A 21208-nucleotide genomic window follows, 5' to 3' on the forward strand; every position below is an offset into this window, starting at 1 on the left:
GCATGAGGAGTGCTACATCTAGTTTCAAAAGCCCAATGTGGTAACGTCCAATTTCCAAACTGTGCTCCACAAACCACTGGTTGGCTACATCCACCTTTTATACACCATCTATTGTTGAGAGCAGCTGTAGAGGCTCTGCCCAACTACTACGCTTTAAACAAAACCGAAACAAAGCATTACCTTGTGGAGGATGAGCGGGCACTCCAGGCCACATTTGCAGGTTCCATCTGTCAGCAGGTAGGTCTTCACCTGCTCCAAGCTGGACAGCACCGAGCCACTGGGACTGCACACATAAAACAACAACAACATGAAGCTGGCGACGCTCCACAGCACATATTCTCCTTTTGGACACACACATTGCAGCACTTTTGACACGGATTCTCGAACAGAATTCAGTATTTTTAGACAGGAGCCCCTGAAAACTGATAATACCTATCATTAAACTGAACATTTTACGGCTCCATTCTCCCACCGCGGCTTCATGCCTGACTCAGAAGAAGAAAAGAAACCGTTGCACCCTGAAATGCTCCACTGACAGACATACACATGAATTTTTTTTATTTTTTTTAGGTAGGTTAGCAGCTCCTTCAGGCAGACTCGTAACCATGAAATCAAACAGTAAAATCCTCCCACTCTACAATGCTGCACCACGGAGGAATTCTTTAAATCACAGCCCATATGTATTAAAACAGTCATTTCAAACATTTCCAGTCCAAATGAAGGAGGTGCATGTGCATTACAGGGCTATTTCTTGACGGTAAAAAGAGGATAACAATAGGAGGTCATAGCTGCAAAGATATAATAAAGAACAGGAAGCTTTGTGTGCGAGAAAACTAGAAAAATAGCTCCAGTGAATTAAGAACAGTATGTTCCACTGGTAGCTGCTATCAAACGTATACACTGGTTCGCTGACAAAAACACCCAGCGACTGAATCATCAATCGCTGCGACTGCGAGGATCGCACGTCCCCGAAGCAAATGCACACTTTAAATGTAAAAGAACATTAGCAAATACAAGTGTGCAGTGACAGTATCAGGCCACGGTCACAGAAGTAGACAGGATTCTTTCCAACACCCAAAATAAACCTGACACCAGCCGACTGCTTTAGTTCATTGTGGCTGGTAAATGCAAGGAAGGACTTCCAGCCTACACGGCATGGTGACTGGGAGAGGAACCAGCAGGAGGGGGTTTTTAGTTTTTGGTTAAATCTGACGTCCACATCCAAAAATTTACCTGGATTTGTTGCCGTCTGTGCAAACACGTGGGCTGCAGTTTACCTGGGTCGGCAGATTGCTTATTGCAGTGTTACCAGCAGTCTCCCAAAGCACAATACGTTCAAGAGATTTTTATTTTTGTTTTGTTTTTTTAGAGCGAATAGATGTCAAACGCGCTGCAGCTTCACTCCAGCGGTTGAGCCATGACTCAACACAGCACGCAACATCATCAGAAAGTCACCATGTTTCTGCTGGTCTCCTGCAGAGCCAATCAATTAGAGAAACTTGAACCGTGTGAGGACAGTAAACAAACCTGATGGGCACTCTTTGATTCAGAGCAAACGACACCAAAACCTGATGCTCAGCTTTGATATGTCATCAACGGTCTTTCTATAATTAAACTAATCTACCTTTAGCCACAGAATATGCTCCTGATAGAATAAGTACTTGATAAAGCTGTTATTGTGACGAAATCTCAACTGAGAATCACTGAAATTGACTATTTTAATATATTGACCATTGTTGGGTCAAATTTAGCAATCTGAAGACGTCAGCGAGGAAACATCAAACCTAAATACGCAAATTTAAGAATATTTCTCTGCTTTATTGGTCATATTTTGCCAATAAATATCACAATTTTGTCTAATTTTCTAACTTTCTTGGCCACTAACTGCCCAAAATTGATGAAAATAATAAAGCTGAAGCAATTAGTTGATCTTACATCCAAGAAACTTTTGATCATTTTTTGCTCCGGTCACATTTTTGTTCATCGTGAGTTTATTTTTCACTGTAATATAAAATCCTGCACCTCCACAGAAACAAAACAACTATAAAGAGTTGATTTTTTTTTATTATACAGATACATATTACTGAAACTTGGAATCAACATGTACAACAAATTTTTAAAATTGGTGTTACCAATACTGCAAAAAAATATATATAAAAAAGTGGCTCCATATACTATAGATAAACATTTCTATATTTCTACTTTGTTGTCATACTTGTCTCCAGTCTGCTCAGTGTAAACACAGCCTGCAGTTCAACCGAGAAGCTGCTGATTTTTTTTTTTTTCATGACTGTTTATCGTCACTGGATCAGTAATGGCTTCATGGTTCCACTGAGGAGTGATTTATATTTTTACTTTTCTAAATAATCTGGTGTCTGTAAACTGTTTATTTCTTGAAATTAAAAAAAAAACACTTTGTGCTCAATGTGCAAGTGAATCAACAGCCACGTAAAAAAAAACATTTTTTAATAAAGGAAATATTCAGTTTAACTGCAGGCTGTGTGCACAAGTAGTAAAATATCTCTAATGTGCAGGTTAACACTTCTTCTACAGTGTTTGAACCACCTGTGGGCATATGGAAAATGTTGATTTTAGTTTTTTAATTTTGGTGAAACAATTAGACGAAGAAATGAAAATTTCTGATAGATATTTCAGAGTTCTCTCGACAAAACAACCATGATGTGCAGGACTTCATATTGCAGTGAAAATGAGCCACAGTGAGGTTTCAGCTGGTTGAAAGAAGTTTAAATTTCTGCAGTTTCTGCTGCTCAGAGGCCTCGGTGGATTTGTAGCTTACCTTATGTACACGACCCCGCCGCCGTGCTCCGCCTTCCGCTGCCAGCCAATGGGGACCTGGACAGGGACGGCCTGCCTCTCATCTCCCGCCTCACAGTCCTTTCCGCCATTCATTGCTCCACCGGTTTTACGCTCGACGCCTCAGAGGTATATCTATCAGACATCAACCAGTGTCGTCGCAACGCACGTCATGTTCGTCTTCCAAAGCCGTGGTGGAGGAGGAGGTGGGCGTGTCGAGGAGGCGGGTCAGGGATTCAACGTGGGAGTGTGCTCTCGGGTGGAGCCGGTGGGCGGGTGAGAGGGTGAGGCGAGCTCACGGCAAACCCCCTACCCTTTGAGCTGCTTCATGGCTACAGCGCTGAATGGCACATGGACTTCCATTACTGCATCTTGTCATTCAGAGCCATCCGACTCGGGAAGATGCTGGACGTAAGAGGTGAGTATTAGGAACGAGCTGTGCTTTCAGGGGGGAAAAGTCCTCTATTATTAATCTTTTACAATTCGCCCAGGATACAGTCCGTCAGTCGGACATGTGGAGCATGTTCAACATATCGGTTCCCAAACGCAGCTGGGTAGTGGTATTCCCATGGTTCCTGAGAGGGCAGAGCAGAAAAGACACGAGTTAATGGTCAGAGCAATCCATTTTCTTTGCACAAGATTCACTCTGCTGTGGGAATGAAAGACAGAAAGGGGCACAGAAAGCCTCTTCAAGTCTTGACAGCAGAGTTTTCATTTAAAACCAATTATTTTCCAATTTTTAAATATTTTCCCACGACGCACGAGATGACAGTCGAGTACAATAAAATGAAACAAGGGTGCAAAAAGGTCATTTGAAAAAGCTCATTATGTTTTGAATAAAAAAAGCCGTTAAAGTCCACTGAACAGGTGTGCCGGGAAAAATGGTTTTAAGCTCTACTGCAGCGGAGCATGATGAGCAGAGCTATTCATCGATTTCAAATTGAAAGTGCAATTCCGAACAATGCAATTAGGAAATAGCAAAGGCTGCAATTTAGGATATATGCAATGCAACACGTCTGACTCAGGATTTTATTATTTTGTGTCCATATATTTTAGAAATTCACGTTGTCTTATAAGTCTATATAAGAACATAAAGTCGTGGACACTGGCTAATATAGTCAGCAGCAGAACTTTCACTAATCTTGTGCATCAAACATATAGTAGAAAATACAGACTAATTTAGAAAAGACTGAACATAGTGCGTTATGTGATGTGTCATTCCACCAGGAAAACGAACCAAATATACACCTCAAATTGTCATATTTCAACACATCTTCTACATGTCTCATTTAAAAATTCATCAAAAATAGATTGCTGGTTCTCATCAGATTCTGCAAAAAAAAGAAAAAAATCAAAAAAATCTCCACTCCTTATTGCAAGAGTAAAACCATCAGTGACTCCGCTGCGATCAACAGCTGCAAGACAAAAATTCAAGGACTTTTCAGCTGAACTGCAGGCTGTGTTTACACAGAGCAGTACAGAAACAAAATTAAAAATGTAAATAGTAAAATAATGCCAGTATAGCTTTGGAAGGTCCACTTCTACTGACACTAATGTTTTCAATGGCTTTTTTGCCCCAATTTTAGATAGTTGGTATATTTTACCTTTAATCTTAGGTTGTTGCTAGAGGTACGGACCCGGACCCGTAGCCTGTGGACTACAGATACGGCACTTGCCATTTGCAAATCAGATACGCGAGATCTGGTCACGTGACTCCCGGTAGACGCTAGCGGTACGGACCCGTAGCATCGGTACTACAGGTACGGACCCTAAACCTGACCCCAACACTAACCCTAACCTTAACCTTTGCTTACCTTTCAACAGTTTGCAGTGGTTAGCAGCTTCTTGACTCGCGTACGGATCCGTATCTGTCTGGCAAATGGGAAAGTGCCGTATCCGTAGCCCACAGGCTATGGGTACGGGTCCGTATCTGTAGACACTACCTTAATCTTATAGCTGGTTTTGCCTTGATTTAACCAATTATACATTTTTCTTCCTCAATTTTCATTGTTTTAGGATTTGTGGCATAAATCTGTTCTGCTGCATTTAAGACAATTATTAGATAATTCTTCATTATTTAAAATGTTGATGTTCGAACAAGGAGGTAAAGAAATGTATCATCAAAGTATGCCGCTATGCAAAGACAACAAGAAGCTCCATGTATTTTCTGCAGTATACGGGCAGTTGCCGGCGCTCTCTCTCAGAAAGTCAACCTCAAATACTAGTAGAAGCCCATCAAAGCTGGTAAATCAGGGCTGAATTCGGTGTGTGAGTGATGAAGCTCCATGCAAAGCCTCCTCTCAGCCGCCGGTGCTGCTGACTCATAACTGCCCTCTGAGCTGCCGAGACCAAACCCAGTGACACCACCACAGAGGAAGAGACCGTGGCATCGTAAAAAAAAAAAAAGAAAGAAAGAAAGGCGGCAGTTAAACGTATGCTGTTTATCTGGAAATACACAGCAGCAGCAGGAGGAGGAGGAGAGGTGCGTGGCATCCCATCAGAGGAACCACCACATCGTTAAAACGCAATTTCCCACAATTCCATGCTTGGAAAAGACACGGGGTAACATAGAGGACATAATTTCTATTGTGGTGAGGGGAATAATTAATTATTTTTCCAACAAGTGCTTAGTGTGGCGATGCAGTTTGACGAGCGTCTCTGGTAGTGACGAATGTTTTTATTTTGTCTTGTTTTATTATTCGCCTGCATCAGGAAGAGTCTGAAGTTGGGCTTCAAACAGACGACGTTTTGATTAAAGATTACACAGGTGCCTCGGCCAATCTTTGGTGAAACAATACAACCCCGAATGTGCTACCTTGCTAAGAGAACACGTATTAAATCTCAACTTTAAGCATTTTGCTGCCGCCATTTCCTGACTGCAAACATGTCCAGTTTCAATAACCTTTTACTGCAGCCGGATCTTTCTTAAGGTTATGTTTAAGAAAATAACCAACAGATAATGGAAAATCCGAGTAAAACCAAACAGCTTGTAGTGGATGTTTTTCTAAGATAGACATCCGAGATGAAGCCAGGTGAGTTAAAAGTGTATTTTTTTTTCTTGTTTTGGAGCCTTTGCATGTAGCTAGTTGACATATGTCTCTTCAAACATATAACTACACATCATGGCTGCAGCGGCTATAGAAGGATACAAATACAGCGATTCATCAGCTTCAGCTGTTTGCATTTTCTTCTGCAAGCCGTCTACGCCAGTGGAGATCATGAAGACGATGTGGAGGAAGCTGCAGAAAACCTCATGGCTGCAGATAATGCAAAGCTACCTGGATGCAACGCCGGTTATATAAACACCAGTGAATGGAACAGTGTCCCAGTTAGGAAGGGGAGGAGAATTCAAGCACAATACAAACATCCTAGCAGGTATTTTTGATCGAATATGAACACAAGAAAAGCACTCAGAGCGCAGTACTCCGCCAAGGCTGCTCATTCCCCCGTATGGCATTGTCAGAAATGCAGCATGTTTGTTAGTTATTGATGATTCGAAATCATGGCAATACAGAATTTAGTCATTTAATACAGATGGACCCCCCCCAAAAAAAAAAACGACCTTGTGCTGATCACAGGCGTGTGGTATAAACGTGTACGTTATGTGGCAAGAATTAATGGGACTCGGAAACACCTACAATTTAATCAATTGTTCCTTGTGTCATTTAACCCTCCCGTTGTCTTCATTTACGGGCATAAAAAAATAGTTTCCTTGTCAGAAAAAAATCCTCCAAAAAAATTTCTCCAAATTTATGAAAATTTGCAGAACCTTCAGGCAGAAAACTCCAATAATTCCTTAAAAGTTTCGTTTTTAAAAATCCCCCAAATTTGTCAAGAAAATTCTTGTAAATATTTTCAAAAAATGAGTAAAAATATGATAAAAAAAACTCCTAAAAATATCTAAAGTGATGCCATATACATCAGTAAAACTCCTGATATTTTCTTTAAGAACATTCAACAACAAAAAAAATCAACCAAAATCCAGCGGAGATCGCTTAATTTTGGTTGATTTTTTTGGTGAATGTTCCAAAAGAAACAATTTTTTCAGCATTTCTTTTTTTCCAACAAAAAATGTTCAAAAATTTCCATGAAATGTTAAAAAAGGGGACATCAGAAGTTTCACTGTGAAAGTTTTTTTTCTTCTACATTTTCAAACGTTAAAACGAGGACGACACGAGGGTTAATAAATCCTGATAAGTCTGTAGTGGTCGATTTATAGTAGGATCACAATCATTTGATGGTCAGCCGGCAGCTGATGTAGTGTTCACTTGTTGTCATGGTTACAGTGACACTGTACCGCTATCTCACAATGATACAGAAATCTTTAACAAATCCATGGATCCAGACTATAAGCCACATCACTGCCAAAATCTAATCACTTGGTCCTTGTGTCATTTCTGACCTTCCCTGAAAATCTGATCCAAATCCGTTAGTATGTTTTAGAGTAATGTTGCTAAAAGACAAGACAGACAAACGTACGCTCATCGTCACATAACTCCACCGCGTTCCCTGATGGAGTAAAAATCTGATTTAATACAAGAAACACAAATTATCAGTGAATCTATAGCTGATGGACATTTCATGGCAAACTAAGACAATAAAATCAGCTTTTTCGTTAAACGCAACTAATGTTTTAAATAAAATTTGCTGAAAATGTGAGAAGGATTTGAAATTACAGAATGCGTTTTTCCTGCAAAGACTGATTTTTGCAACCTCCTAAAGATGTCATAGCTAGTACAAGTAATAATTAGTGAGAATAAAAATAGCAGATCTATCTTTTTGAACGCTTTTGCAAATTGGGGATTGGTTTATGTGAGGATAACTGACATTTTTCTTTATAAAATGGTCAAAAATAACAAAACGGTACAGATTTTCTCTGATAATGTAACAGATTCATTGCTTTACTGTACGTGGACCAATCACGCTTTTATCTTATGGTCATTCACTTGCACACAACAAATTTTGTACATTTCTGCTAAGAACAAATCCAAATTTTCAATGTAGCACGAAAGACAAACAGAAAAACTAGATCAGACATTTCACTGTCACAAAAAAATACAATGAATTATGCATGAGTTCAATTTTGTGGCGCAAGAGCAAATAGAAGCAGCAGTTAATTGCAATTTTTCCTGCATTTTGAGGCCTGAGATGATGGTTTTTCAGCATTTTGGTGAACCTTTATTAATTCCCTGATCACACTGGTGATTGATCAAGCTGCAGAATTTGGCACAGAAATAAACAAATATGCTCTCAATCCCATTTTATATTGACCCTTCCACACCCATTTTGGCCTCCGTTTATATTTAGTTGATTCTCTATCACTATTACTGGGAACATTAAGAAACAAACGCCCTTAATAAGTGATAACGTCACCGCAGAGTCACTGATGTCTCTGATTGGAGAAAAGAAACATCAGGTGCCATCTGTCTGAGAAGGTTGAAGTTGAAAAGTCAGCAGCAGCTAACATTCTCCTCACGTACCACCAAGGAAAAGATGCAGCACCGTTGGAGACATATTTTGGAGGCTAAGAACAAGTTTTGGCACAAAACTGCCTCGCATGTGATGGGAATTCAACACAGTCTGGACTGGATCCAGCTGCAAACTTCATACGAGCAGTCGGGAACACGGAGAGGGAAATGCAGAAAAAAGGGGGTTCAGATACTAATAGATGTGCAGCAAAGCAAAGGAAAAAAACGCTTTTAGATAAGAAATCACATAAAAATGACAGCAGAAGTACAGCCAAAGATCTCTGAGTAACTGGATTTGTGGTCCATTAAGGACGGCAGCTTATGTAAATGAAAATGTCCCATCTGAAGATTTTAAAGAACACGATCAGACAAAGTAGCCGGTGTGCCTTTAATGACACGGTCGGGAAGTTTGTCTCATGTCTCGGCGTCACCGTTGGGATATTTTGCCATTCTAGATGGTAATAAATGCATCACAGAGCTTTTTTTTTTTTAATTTATCATCATGAAAGCCTACTGTCTGGAGTTTAATTCCACTGCAAGAACACACAACCACTTGTAATGGTCGTGACTCATCGTGACGGCGACTGTAAAACTTTTTATCTACTAGCAGCTGGTAACCTTCATCCCGCCGACTCATGATTCAGGTCAGAAGGAGATCTGTAAACCGCAGGAGAATTTGGACTGTGGTGAATTTTAACCTGCACCAACGGGAGGACTTAAGTCTTCGCTGGGTGCCAAATGAATAAAGCCAATTAAGGGAGATAAAAGCGATGGGGAGGCTGTTTTCGGACCTGTAAAATCAAGAGACCTTAAAAGACACAGATTATCATTTGGTGACTGCCTCACAGCAGTCCTGTTTCAGTGCGGTTTAACATGTAGTTTATGCTAAACATCATACATAAACAGATAAAGCCTCAGTTTACATCCAACCGACTGAGAAACAAGAATCAGAAATGCATTCAAGGGAGCATTTATGATCAGATTTTGGCTCAAATACGATTAAAAAATTTAATTTGCACACTGCCATGTACATAAACCTAACAAAAATACAGTGTTTGGAAGGTTTATCATATATAATAATCATGCTATAAGGTGAACTAGGCAGTCCAGGACGCATTTAACATCACAAATGTCACAAAAAGCTCTGCATTTATTATTCTAAAATGGCAATTATGCATTAAAGCCTTTAAAAATAATATTTGGAAATCATTTTACTATTAGTAAAGTCAAAGTATTTTTCTGTCATGTCAGAGATTTTCACAGTATATTTGAATTCCTGTGTGGATACTACCCATAACTAATGGAGTTAATACTCTGATTATTATGATGATTATTCTTGCTTTTGTATTTGGGGGTAGTGCAAGTTTACAGGTGAGCGTTTTCCCATCATCGGCACATGAACCTCTCCTCTTGGACAATGTATTCAAAAGGCATGTTTAAAATGAAACTAAAAAAAGGGTCAGAAACTGTGAATTTGAAGTTCTTGATGAACTTACTAAATTTCATAGCCAGTTTGTGGTGTTTCATTAAAATCACTTCATTTTGCAGGCTTTCTTTACAAATTTGCCAAAATTAAACCGTCATCATTAACCAGATTCCGTAAAAAATGAAAAATTTTGTGTTCCTTCTCGCCACCATACAGCTACAAGGGACTCAACTGCGACCAAATAAACAAAAAAAATATACATCAGGAAATATTTGGATGAACAGCAGGCTGTTTACACAAAAAGCAGGCAAGGAAATAAATATGCAAAAACAAAAAACAGAAATCTGAAAATATTTGCAGTATTTGGAGTCAGTTTTTCTCAGCATTAACACCTGTGTGCACCTGGAAAAATGTTGTACATACTTTTACCATAGTGTTTTAAAATGTCTGTAAATATAAAATGATTTATGGCATTATAGCTGTGTCATACTGCACAGAAAGACAGTTTTTAGTTATTTCTCCTTGTTCTGCATCTATAGAGAAGCAGGACTTTATATTGCAGTAAAAAATGAGCCCGCAGCCAGCAAAAAATACGACAGGAGGCAAAAAAACGCAAAGAAACCGCTTCGAGTTCAGAGGATTAAAGCATCCGTCACCCAAATTACCAGTGCATTAAATTTATGAAAGCAAATACTTCAAAGGTGCATCTTTAAACACATGTAATAATGTTTAAATTTAACCGTTCACATATAACGTAGGAGCACAGAAATAAAGCAGGATGACCTTACTCTGCCTGGAGCACCGTGTCTCACATTTTGCATTCATTTTACCCTAAAATAACTTGAAAGTGGTGCCACCAGAAGGTGAAAATTTAAGCATTTCTGCAACCCCACTGAGTGTGTCAAGATCCTAATAAAGCCTGGAGTGGCAAAGCAAGTTACCTGCACAAAGCACGAGTATAATCCAGGGCCCAGAAAGGTTAGGCAGGTCTTCTTCCACCACAAAATATCCAACACTGCTCTTTCAGCAAGATTAAACCCATTAATTCTCAGCATTGCATTTAAATCTTGCTGTTCCGAAGCTAAAGGCAGCTTTGGGGGTAAAACAGAAGCATTATCCTGCAGCTGCCTTCAAAGTTGACAGCTACAAGACAAGACTGTTACCACCAAACTGCAGAACATGACAACCGCTTGTGTACATGACCAAAACAAGCATAGGTGCCCAGATAATAGCCAATTAGCTTGGTGAACATTAGCCAGACTGGCTGCCAAATGTTGCTTTATTATACCGAGCAGCGGTGGAGGTTGCTCGGTTTAGGACAGGACGGACGTGCGGGTCGGGCTCCACCGTGTGCGGGCCTCGGCGTTGGAAAGCACCGTGTCAACAAGCGGAATCAGTCCTGTCTGACTGTGCTTTTTGATGCATTGGACACAGCATCTGAACTAGCTGGGGGTTAGCATGCCAAGCGTCAGCTGTCTAGCTACCGTTAGTTAGCTAGCCTGCTAGCTTGTTGTAACGAAAATGAATTAGAGGGCGAGCTCGGCTACGCTAATAACGTTTCGCCGTTTAATTCGCGAACCGGAACCGGGACCGAGTGCGTCGACGACACCGAAGCCCGGATTCCCACCTCGGATTGTCGAAGTGAAAAAAAGCAGCCAGGCCCGCGTTAGGGTTTCGAGCCAAGGGGCCAGGCAAGGCCAGGGCCAGGCCGAGTTAGCACGGGTTAGCCTAGCATGCTAGCTAACAGCCGTTGCGTTTGCAGGGGGAGAGCGAAGAAGAAGAAGAGAGAGACGCTTTTCAGGCACTAACGCTTCTGTCTGCGTCAAATCACACCGCAATCTGTGCGTTCTTACCCGGGCATGCCAGCGAGAGCGTACCGGTGCTACAGCGGAGGAGTAGCCGAGCGGTAGAGCGTTACAGAGCCGAGGAAAAATAAGAATAAGGAGCCTACCCATTAGTTCTCTGCCTCTGCTGCTTCTCCTACACTGGGATATTGGAAATGATGGAGAGCCGCAGTGCGCCTGCGCGGCAGGAGCAGCCAGCAGATGGGAGGTGATGCACGTTTCCTCCGGAGCGCACAGACACGAGCCGTAACGGAGAAAAGTTACCAATAAAACTGCTCCGTGAATGAAGCTCCACCGGAGCCGTGGGTGGGGTGACTCACACGAAGCCGTAGCTCCACGGAAGGGCCCCACACGGTGGTCCGGGGGCCTCCAAGGGCCCCTCAAGGGAGCCTCAGCTGGCCCTTGTAAAATATAAATAGTTCCTCCATGTTTTATTTCACTTGTTTGACTTCAGACCTGACAGAATATTAGATAGAGAATATCTGACCACCAGGATTATTATCATGGCTCACATGGCGTCTGAGAGGAATACTTCTGGGATTAAAATTGTTGCTTAAACATGCAGAAATGATGAAGATATTATGCAGATAAAAGTTACAGAATTTGTATTTGTGTACTATGATATTTATTATAATAAAACATTTACTTCAATAATTGATTTTGACCAACAAAACAAGACATTTATCAATATTTTTCACCATTTTCTGACATTTTATTGAATAACTAAGAAAATAATAACTGAATTTAAGAAGATAATCAATGAAAATGATCATTATTCCTGTGTTTATGCTATTTATTTATTCTTTTTTTCTGTATATACCTACTCAGAAGTTTATATAGGTGTATATGTACATTTTTCTTTCTTGTTATTAATTGCTATTAGAAACTCATTAATGTAACTGATCATCACATCTGATTCACCTAAATGTTCCTTCTTTGTTCTGTTTCCTATTGTGGAAAAACTCCTAGAAAACATGCTATAAACAAGACTAAAGCAGTAAACAGCTTGTTGCCATGTCAGATTTTTGGTATTTTCACTATTTTTGTGCAACCTGTGCAATCATATTAAATCACATTCATTTTTGCAAAAAAAAAAAATCTCATTTAGGAGTTTAGGGTTTTTGTTTTCTGGATGAGCGGGCTTCTGTCTGGCAGAGAGTGAAGGCAAAGATCAAAACAAATGACATATAGCAGCAGTCGGAGCAGAACAGCAGAGCTTTTCTTTTCATCTTTAACTTGCACAAATATGTGTGTTTCTTGGGTCCAAACAAACTGAACACAGAAGTAAGTTTGATTTTGGCAATAAAACCGCGCTCATCTTCACATATTGAATTAAAAATCAATATTTAAAGAGAGAAACACACATTTATAAGTTAAATAATATAATATTCAAAGTCAATACATGTTCATTGTCAATTAGAAATGCTGTAAATATTATTTTTCTAACAGTTTGGAGGCATTATGTTTCATTAATGAGGCTTAATGATCATATTATTGCACCATGAGCTAGTAATAATAATAATTAATCACATTAATTTGAAGGTTTTGGCTTCATATTTGTGGTATTCTTTAGTATTCATTCAAATTTGTCGAGTTTAACTGTGTGAAAATGTGAAAATATGAAACTTAGTGGCAGTGAAGCACAAACAGACATTCAGCAAAGTAATTTCCTGAGATAAATAAAGGTCAAAAAAACGCAGAATTCAGTGATGTGAAGTGAAAACGAGATGCAGCTTCGAGGTGCAAGCGCTTGAGTTTCGTCTGAAGGTCAAACCTGAGGAGACGTTAAATGAATTCTGCTGGGAAAGAAACGCTTCATGTATTTTTAAGGGCAAACACAGAGCTGGAGATGCAAGCTGAGGGTTGTATTTTAGAATAATGTGACAGGCTAAATGTGAGCACAGACGATTTGTGAGATATCTGGTGGTTTATTCTGCTTTTTTTTATTTTCAGTAAAACCAGAAAGCCGCAGGAAGCTTCTTAAGTACCTCCAGAGCTTCTTCTTCTTCTTCTCCTGCTTTGTGGCTTTGAATGAGTCAGAGATGATGTTGTGCAGGAAAACCTTCATCCATTCAGATCATCTGATCAACATCAGAGCGGCAGTTTTGGCTTCACAGATCTAAACATCGACTTATAATTGCATATAATAACTTCCATTTAGGCAATCAGGGATATCTTTGAAACACACACAGATGTTGTCTAAAAGTGCAAGTATTTGTTGAGTTCAGACTAGAGTTTATGTATATATGCTTCTGTAGCTGAAGGTTTTTCATAAATTTAAGACATGATTTCTAGAACTAATCAACACTCAAGCTGACTTTTTGAGGCCCAACTGGCTGAAAACACTGAAAGATACAATAAAAAACAAATAACTTCTTACTTTTAAAAGAAAAAACTTAAAATACAATATACCTGCCATCTGCAACTAATCCATCCTCTGGAATAATAATTTAAATGGACCTTTGTTTATAATAATAATAATACATAATAAACAATAAAATATATTTATTATTGTTTTTGTAGGTTACATTGTGTGGTGTAGGTTTTTTTGAAAACAAATTAAGTAAAAATATTCTTAAAATGGTAAAATGGATGATATTCTATTATTATTATTGTCAAAACCAAAATTGTCAATTTATCTTTTAAGATTTTCTGTCTCTATCCTGTCTGTAGCTGCAATTTAATAAATGTACAAATAATGAATAAATTAATTACTTAATGAATTAAAATCTGGTAATTAATTCATTATTTTTTGTAATTGGCAGATAAAAAAAGGATGAAAAAGCAACAATATGCTAGTCAGCCTTTAATATTTTGTCATTTACTCAACTTGCATCCAGCTGCTCTTTCAAGCTCAAGATGTAAATCCTTCTATTAAATATAATTTTTTGTTACAACTTTAAAGAATAAACAAATGAATTATTATTTATTTATAATTAATTTTGTTGTTGTTTAGAGTTTTTAAAATATGTGTACAGAGTTTAAAATATTTCTTTGACCTTTTTATTTATTAAATGATAAGAATGGTGATGTTCTATATTTTAAAAAAATATTTAAAAAATAAATAAAAATCAGTAAAATATGAATGTATTTTTTTCTTAAAACAAAGTTCAGTAATTCTCTAAAACTGTTGCTCAGCGTAGAAAATATAATTAAAAATAAAACTGAACAAAACATTTTTAATAACTGTAAGTTTACAGATTTTTTTAATAAATATATGTATAATATAAAAAATATATATGGCAGTAAATATTTCTGACTGATCAAATAAAAATAAAACAATTACATTTGCTTTTTAGTATTATTATTCTATTCTATTCTATTCTATTCTATTCTATTCTATGCTAGGCCCGTCGGATTTCAGCCAATCAGCGTAGAGTTCCAGTCAAACCCGGAAGTGTCACTGCACTCTGCTGAAGAATTCCCGCGAAGATTGAGAGTCTCACCACTTTCTCTTGGTAAGTGTGTCTCTAATATGTATTTATCCACAATTTAACAAACTAATTTCCCTTTAACTTCACGGTAAAAGCTAGAAATATGAAGAATGTCGCAGATTTAAATATGCAGCGCTATTAAAAAGCTCCAGAGACAATCAGTGTAACGTGAAGACGGAACGACACCAAACTCCGTTAATAAATTCTACCTGTTTAGTGTTTTCCTGCTTACCAGCTTATATTAACACAGTCTTGAACACAAAGAGCTGCTTTTCTAAATGGTTAAGGTTTACTTTATAATTCGGCATATAAATTACATGCTCAAAGATCAGGGATTATATCATGTTGTAGAGACTTCTTTCTAAACTCTGCCAGTGAAATCAGTTTATAAAGTGAAAATTGTGTAGACACAGATGGTATTGTTGCATTAGCTATATGCCGAATTACAAAGTGTTTTGTGATGCTCTATTTTTAATCTTAACTTATGTTGTAGCATTAATCCATATGTGTCATAAATCGATATTATTTTGTTTTGACGAATATTTGATTGGAGTTTGGTGTAAACTGGCAAGGCGTAGACTGTCTTTACTGTGCATTTAATTAACACAAAACTGCAACTTCTATTATGGATTAAATGCACACTTATATCACATTATATATGTATAAATATGAATATATGACTGACTGTGCTTCTGCTCAATAGAATAAAGGCTACATTAAAGTGCAGTAAACTGATGTTTTTTTTAAAATTTAGAGTCCCATCATCATGAGTAAGAGGAAGGTGAAAGACGTTCATCTGCCCATCGGGGAGTGCATCACACAGGTTTGCATCAACTTATTCTCTTTAGTTTTAGTTTGCAGACACATAACAGTTTGTTTATTACTTGTTTTAATCTTTATTTTCAGGTGCAGCACATTTTAAGGGAGCGTTTTTGCTGTCAGCAGCTTCCTGGCAGACCGGAGGGACTGGAGGCTCAATACAGGTAGGTGACTGAACACTTTTATACTGTGGAAAATCATTAAAAAAACAAAAAGATGATGATTTATTTTACAGAAACTGAAATGTCCAACATTTATCCAAGTGTTTATTACTGGAAAACCAAATAGTGACTCTCCATCTGCAGTATTTATTTGTTTCTGGCCTGATGTGTGTAAACAGTTTTCAGTTCAACCACAAATTTACAGAATTTTTGTCACATGACTGATGATCACAGCTGAGTCAGTAAAAGCTTCACCATTACACAGAAGAGTGTAGAATTTTATTTTTTTTACAGAATCTGGTTAGTGAAAACGGTTTATTTTTAGCGAATTTCTAAACAAGACATGTGGCATAAAATGATTTTCATGAAATATGAATGAGTAGTTCAAGGACCATCTGAAAGTTGAAAATCCAGCAATTTTTTCTTTCTTTCTTTCTTTCTTTTTTTTTTTTTTTTTACAGTTTCTGGCTCTAAGAAATCACAACATTATGGTGATTTTTAAAATATTTTTTTCAAGATAATGCACTTAAAACCTATTTGGAGTTCAAATGGATGAAATGAGAAAAATATTTGAAAAACAACAAATATTTTCATGACAATTTTTGAGTCATTTTGATCAATTTCTGAGTAATTTTAGACACAGTGAAGTGATATTACACAACTTTTGTGTCTTTTTGGACAATTTCTGAGTCATTTTGATCAATTTTTGAGTCACTTTGGTCAATTTGTGAGTCATTTTGGATAAAATTTGAGTAATTTTGGTCAATTTTTGAGTCCTTTCGGACAGTTTTACTGCATTATATTATAATGTATTGTGAATTTAGTGTTTTTCTTTACATAAATAAATGTAAACTGATGCAGAAATGGCACAAATGCATGAAATATTTAGCAGAATGCAGGAAATTTAGTGTTCGTGTCCTGATTCTTGTATTTAAACCTGTAGTTTAAAAGGAACAAGGATATATTTATTTAAAAATATGTAATTAGAATATGTTTAATAAGCTGTAACTGTGGGAAAAATGAGAAAATATTAGAATAATTTAATCTAAAATAACGAATACACGCTAAATCCTTATAATTGTGAAGCTGAAACATAAAAGTCAGGCATTTAATGATGAAACTAGCTGGATTTAAATGTCTCAGCTCCAGTTTGGGTTCAGATTTTGATGCTCCAGCGGCTGGATGTGTTGGAAGCTGTCTGATAACGTGAATCTGTGGTTCCCGGTGTGACCCAGTTCAGCGTCACCTGGCTGACAGCGATGTCCCAGTTTAGATCTCCAGGTGCTGCTGAGGATTTCTCCTTGTTAGACATGAAAAAGCTGCTTCCCGGTGCATTGTGGGAGTTGTAGTGACGCTGTGTGCCTGCAGACACCTCCTGGAGCTGCTGAGGCGCTCGGCCGTCCAGGGGGAAAGTAACTCGGTGCTGATCGTTGGACCCAGAGGAGCCGGAAAGACGATGGTGAGGATCAAAGTGCGGAAATAAAAAGCAAAGATTAGCGTGTTGTTCTGAATCCTGGGAGGTTTATATCGTCTTTGTGTCGTCTGCAGCTGCTCCAGTGTGTCCTCAGAGATCTGCTGCAGGAGAAAGAAGCTCAGAAAAACCTCCTGCAGGTTCACCTCAATGGTAAAAAAACACGACTGTATGCAGCTTCACAATTCTGGTTTAGTTTCTGAAGTAATTTTTGGTGAAATATAGTTAATTTAGACTAATTTCAGCTCATTCAAGACAAATCTTGAGTCATTTTGGTCCATTTTTGAGTCATTTTGGACAAAGTTTGAGTCCTTTTGGTCCATTTTTGAGTCATTTTGAACAGGTTCCAAGTAATTTGAACACGTTTGAAGTCATTTCTTACTAATTTCAGTCATTTTACATACATTCTAAGTCATTTTGAGCAATTTTGTGCCTTTTGGGCAAATTTTGGGTCATATTTTTCAATTTTTAGACATTTTAAACCAACACCAGTCTTCATTTAATTTCTTTAGATTTTATTTGCCTCAAAGCATCACGCTGATTTGTCTGGTTTTATAAATGTCTCCAAATGGTTTTTCCGTCTTTGTGCTGTAGGTCTCCTGCAGACTGACGACAGAATAGCGCTGAAAGAAATCACCAGACAGCTGAACCTGGAGAACGTAGTCGGAGATAAAGTGTTTGTGAGTGTCCAGACGGAGTTTTATGAGCAGATTTTAGGAAATGAAATGAAAAAAAAAAAAAACCTTTCCGTCTCATTTCAGGGAAGTTTTGCAGAGAATCTGGCTTTTCTGCTGGAGGCGTTAAAGAAAGGTGAGAGGAGTTAAATCACCAAAAACTAAATTCTGCAAAATATTCAGGCTGAATTTAGAAATTTTTATCTTTTCAGACCTGATCATATTTTGAGTCCAAGATAAGAGATAAATAAACTAAACCCGAGACCCTGAAGCTACATTTGATGCTCCTGAGCAGGTGATCGCAGCAGCAGCCGTCCGGTTCTGTTCGTTCTGGATGAGTTCGACCTGTTCGCCCACCACAAGAACCAGACGCTGCTCTACAACCTGTTCGACGTCTCCCAGTCGGCCCAGACGCCCGTCGCTGTGGTCGGCGTCACCTGCAGACTGGTGGGCTTCAGGTTCTTCCTCCACGAGTCTCTGCTTCGTACTAAAGGTGGTTTGTTTTCATGTGACGGTTCGTTTCCCTGCAGGATGTTCTGGAGCTGCTGGAGAAACGGGTCAAGTCTCGGTTCTCCCACCGTCAGATCCACCTGCTGAACAGCTTCGGCTTCCCTCAGTACCTGCAGACGGTCCGAACGCAGCTCAGCCTGCCGGACGACTTCACCGACCGCGGCTTCGCTCAGGACTGGAACAGCAGCGTCCAGGTGAAGTCATTTTAGACAATTTTCAGGGCATTTTGAACAGATATGAGTTATTTTGGAGAATTTTTGAGTCCTTCTTGACATAATTTCCATCATCTTAGACATTTAGAGCCATTTTAGACCAATTTCAGGAACTGTCTTGGACCATTTTGAGCTATTTTGGGATCATTTCTTCGTCATTCTGGACAGTTTTTGAGTTATTTTGAACAAGTTTCAAGTCCTTTAAGACAACAAATCATTTTTAACTGATTTTCAATATTTCATATCATTTTTAATCCTTCTTCATAGTTTTAGACACATTTTAATTAATATTGGACAACATCTAATGCATTTTAGATCCATTTTAAGTAATTCGGACAAGTTTAGAGTAATTTTATAATTTTGTCTGTAATTTTATACACATTTTAGATGATTTCTAACTAATTGTAGACTAATTTGAAGTCATCGTGGACAAGTTTCAGGAAATTTTGGACAATTCTGACTCATTAAGGACAGTTATTTTGAGTTATTTTGAGCAAGTTTCAAGTCCTTTGTGTGTGGACTGTGAACACGGTCCATGTTAATTCCATTTTTTTTATTTGTATGAAAGAAATAATCAAAGAAATTACACCCAGAGAACTCCTGAATCTGTCTAAGATGACTGAAATTTGGTCAAAAACTTTTTTACATAATTAAAGACAGTTTAGCCACAAATCCGTGACGGAAATGAACAAATTTGTGGATAAAAACTCAGAATGCGAGAAATTACTATTCAGTGTTCAAAGAAAATGTGAAACGAGGAAGAGTTTGATTTTTCTTCTGTTTCTTTGTTTTTCTTCAGACTCTGTGTGAAGACAAATCAGTGGAAGAAGCTTTGCAGAGACACTTCAACTCCAGCAAAGACTTCCGCTCTCTGCACATGCTGCTGGTAAGAAAAAGTGGGATTAATTTCAAATATTTTCTCCATTTTGTCAGAAAATAGTGAAAAATGTCAATTAGTGTTTCCCAGAACCAAAGATCTTCAGTTTGCGGTCATGGAAAAGGAAGGAAACCAGAAAACATTCACATTTCAGAAGCTGGAATCGGAGAATTTAGACGTTTCATCTTGAAAAATGACTCGTTTTGTCCCATATCTGTCCAGATGTTGTGTCTGAGTCGCGTCTCCGTCTCCAAACCCTCCATCAAAGCGGCCGACCTGCTGGACGCCAGCCGACTTTGTTTCTGTGATGCCAAGGTCAACATGCTGCACGGTAAAAACTTCAAGGAGCGAAAATGTTTCAGGAAGCTCGCTGTGGAAAGTTGAAAAGTCGATAACTCAGATTTGTGTCTGCAGGTTTGTCGATCTTGGAGCTTTGCCTCATCATCGCCATGAAACACCTGAACGACGTGTACCAAGGAGAGCCGTTCAACCTGCAGATGGTTCACAACGGTCAGTTTCAGTTGAACTGCAGGCCATGTTTACACAAATCGGTTACTGTTGTTATTTTCCAGTTTTGGTAACATACTGCAGCTTTTCTCACTTCTAAATGATTGACTTTTTTTTATTTGTCTCTAATTTAGAGTTTAAGAAGTTTCTACAGAGAAAGTCCAACTCCATGTACAACTTTGAGCAGCCTGTCGTCATGAAGGTGAGTAAAAACAGCTCCTAATGTTGAGAAAACAGTCAAAGCTCAAGACTTTCACCGACTTCTCTGTCGTCTCCAGGCTTTCGAACATCTGCAGCAGCTGGAGTTGATCCGGCCGGTCGACGGATCTTCTTCTAAAACCCAGAAGGAGTTCCAGCTGATGAGGCTGATGCTGGACCACAGTCAGATCATGGAGGCGCTGCAGAAATACCCACAATGCCCCACTGACATCAAGCAGTGGGCCATGTCGGCGTTCGGATAGCTTGACTTTAGAGGGTTTTGTACAACCTTTTCTGCATCAGAATTGTGGTTAAAAAATGTGAAACTTTCCCCGCATTGTTTGGACGTTCACATGAAAAGACGTCGGTGAAGTTTCTGGTGTTTCTCACATCAAAACGAGCCGGAGGTTTGTGACGAGAAAAAGCTTCACGAAGCGACAAATGTGGATTATCACCGTCTGGTTTGTTCTGGAGCTGGCTACTGAAAATGATAATGAACAAATAAGTGATAAATAAACTGTTTTGCATTACTTCTTATTTTAAAAGAGTATTTCTTTAATCACCAATTATTTTGATAATCTCTTAATTTGAGCATTTTGTTAAAAAAGAACATCTAAATTCCCTGATTTTAGCTCCTGAAATGTAAATGTTTTTGGTTTCTGTGACAGTAAACTGAATATTTTTAGCTTTAGGAAACAACCATGGACATTTTTCAAAGTTTTCAGACATTGTAGCGACCAAACAACTCATCCAAAATGTAAATAATCATTAAAACAGCCACACGAAACACAGT

The 21208-nt window shown here is 38.4% G+C and overlaps 2 protein-coding genes across 2 annotated transcripts in view; one reads left to right on the forward strand and one right to left on the reverse strand.

Moving 5' to 3' along the window:
• LOC110947952 (methyl-CpG-binding domain protein 5) overlaps window positions 1-12203 on the reverse strand; it is a 33207-nt gene extending 21004 nt beyond the window's left edge. Inside the window, 3 exon segments of the mRNA XM_051941800.1 lie at window positions 181-283; window positions 2798-3389; window positions 11660-12203. Coding sequence (XP_051797760.1) covers window positions 181-283; window positions 2798-2910 — 216 coding nt within the window. The 5' untranslated portion in view covers window positions 2911-3389; window positions 11660-12203.
• Window positions 12204-14945: 2742 nt separating this feature from the next.
• Window positions 14946-20945, forward strand: orc4 (origin recognition complex, subunit 4). The gene is made up of 14 exons (XM_022189308.2): window positions 14946-15010; window positions 15741-15809; window positions 15893-15969; window positions 17335-17425; window positions 17515-17590; window positions 18032-18117; window positions 18199-18247; window positions 18407-18558; window positions 18642-18815; window positions 19633-19719; window positions 19933-20041; window positions 20125-20220; window positions 20352-20419; window positions 20496-20945. Exons 2-14 carry the CDS (start codon window positions 15753-15755, stop codon window positions 20676-20678), a joined length of 1305 nt encoding a protein of 434 aa, XP_022045000.2. The 5' UTR covers window positions 14946-15010; window positions 15741-15752; the 3' UTR covers window positions 20679-20945.
• Window positions 20946-21208: the final 263 nt, after the last annotated feature.

The sequence above is a fragment of the Acanthochromis polyacanthus genome, chromosome 22 (assembly GCF_021347895.1).
Source record: "Acanthochromis polyacanthus isolate Apoly-LR-REF ecotype Palm Island chromosome 22, KAUST_Apoly_ChrSc, whole genome shotgun sequence".
Lineage (NCBI taxonomy): Eukaryota > Metazoa > Chordata > Actinopteri > Pomacentridae > Acanthochromis > Acanthochromis polyacanthus.

What these genes read in the sequence shown, in the direction of transcription:
- orc4 (XM_022189308.2), top strand. Translation starts at nt 15,753, where the DNA reads ATGAGTAAGAGGAAGGTGAAAGACGTTCATCTGCCCATCGGGGAGTGC. An exon ending in TCGGGGAGTGCATCACACAG is followed by an intron (nt 15,810 to 15,892) that starts GTTTGCATCAAC and finishes CTTTATTTTCAG; the next exon opens with GTGCAGCACATTTTAAGGGA. An exon ending in GCTGGAGGCGTTAAAGAAAG is followed by an intron (nt 18,248 to 18,406) that starts GTGAGAGGAGTT and finishes GCTCCTGAGCAG; the next exon opens with GTGATCGCAGCAGCAGCCGT.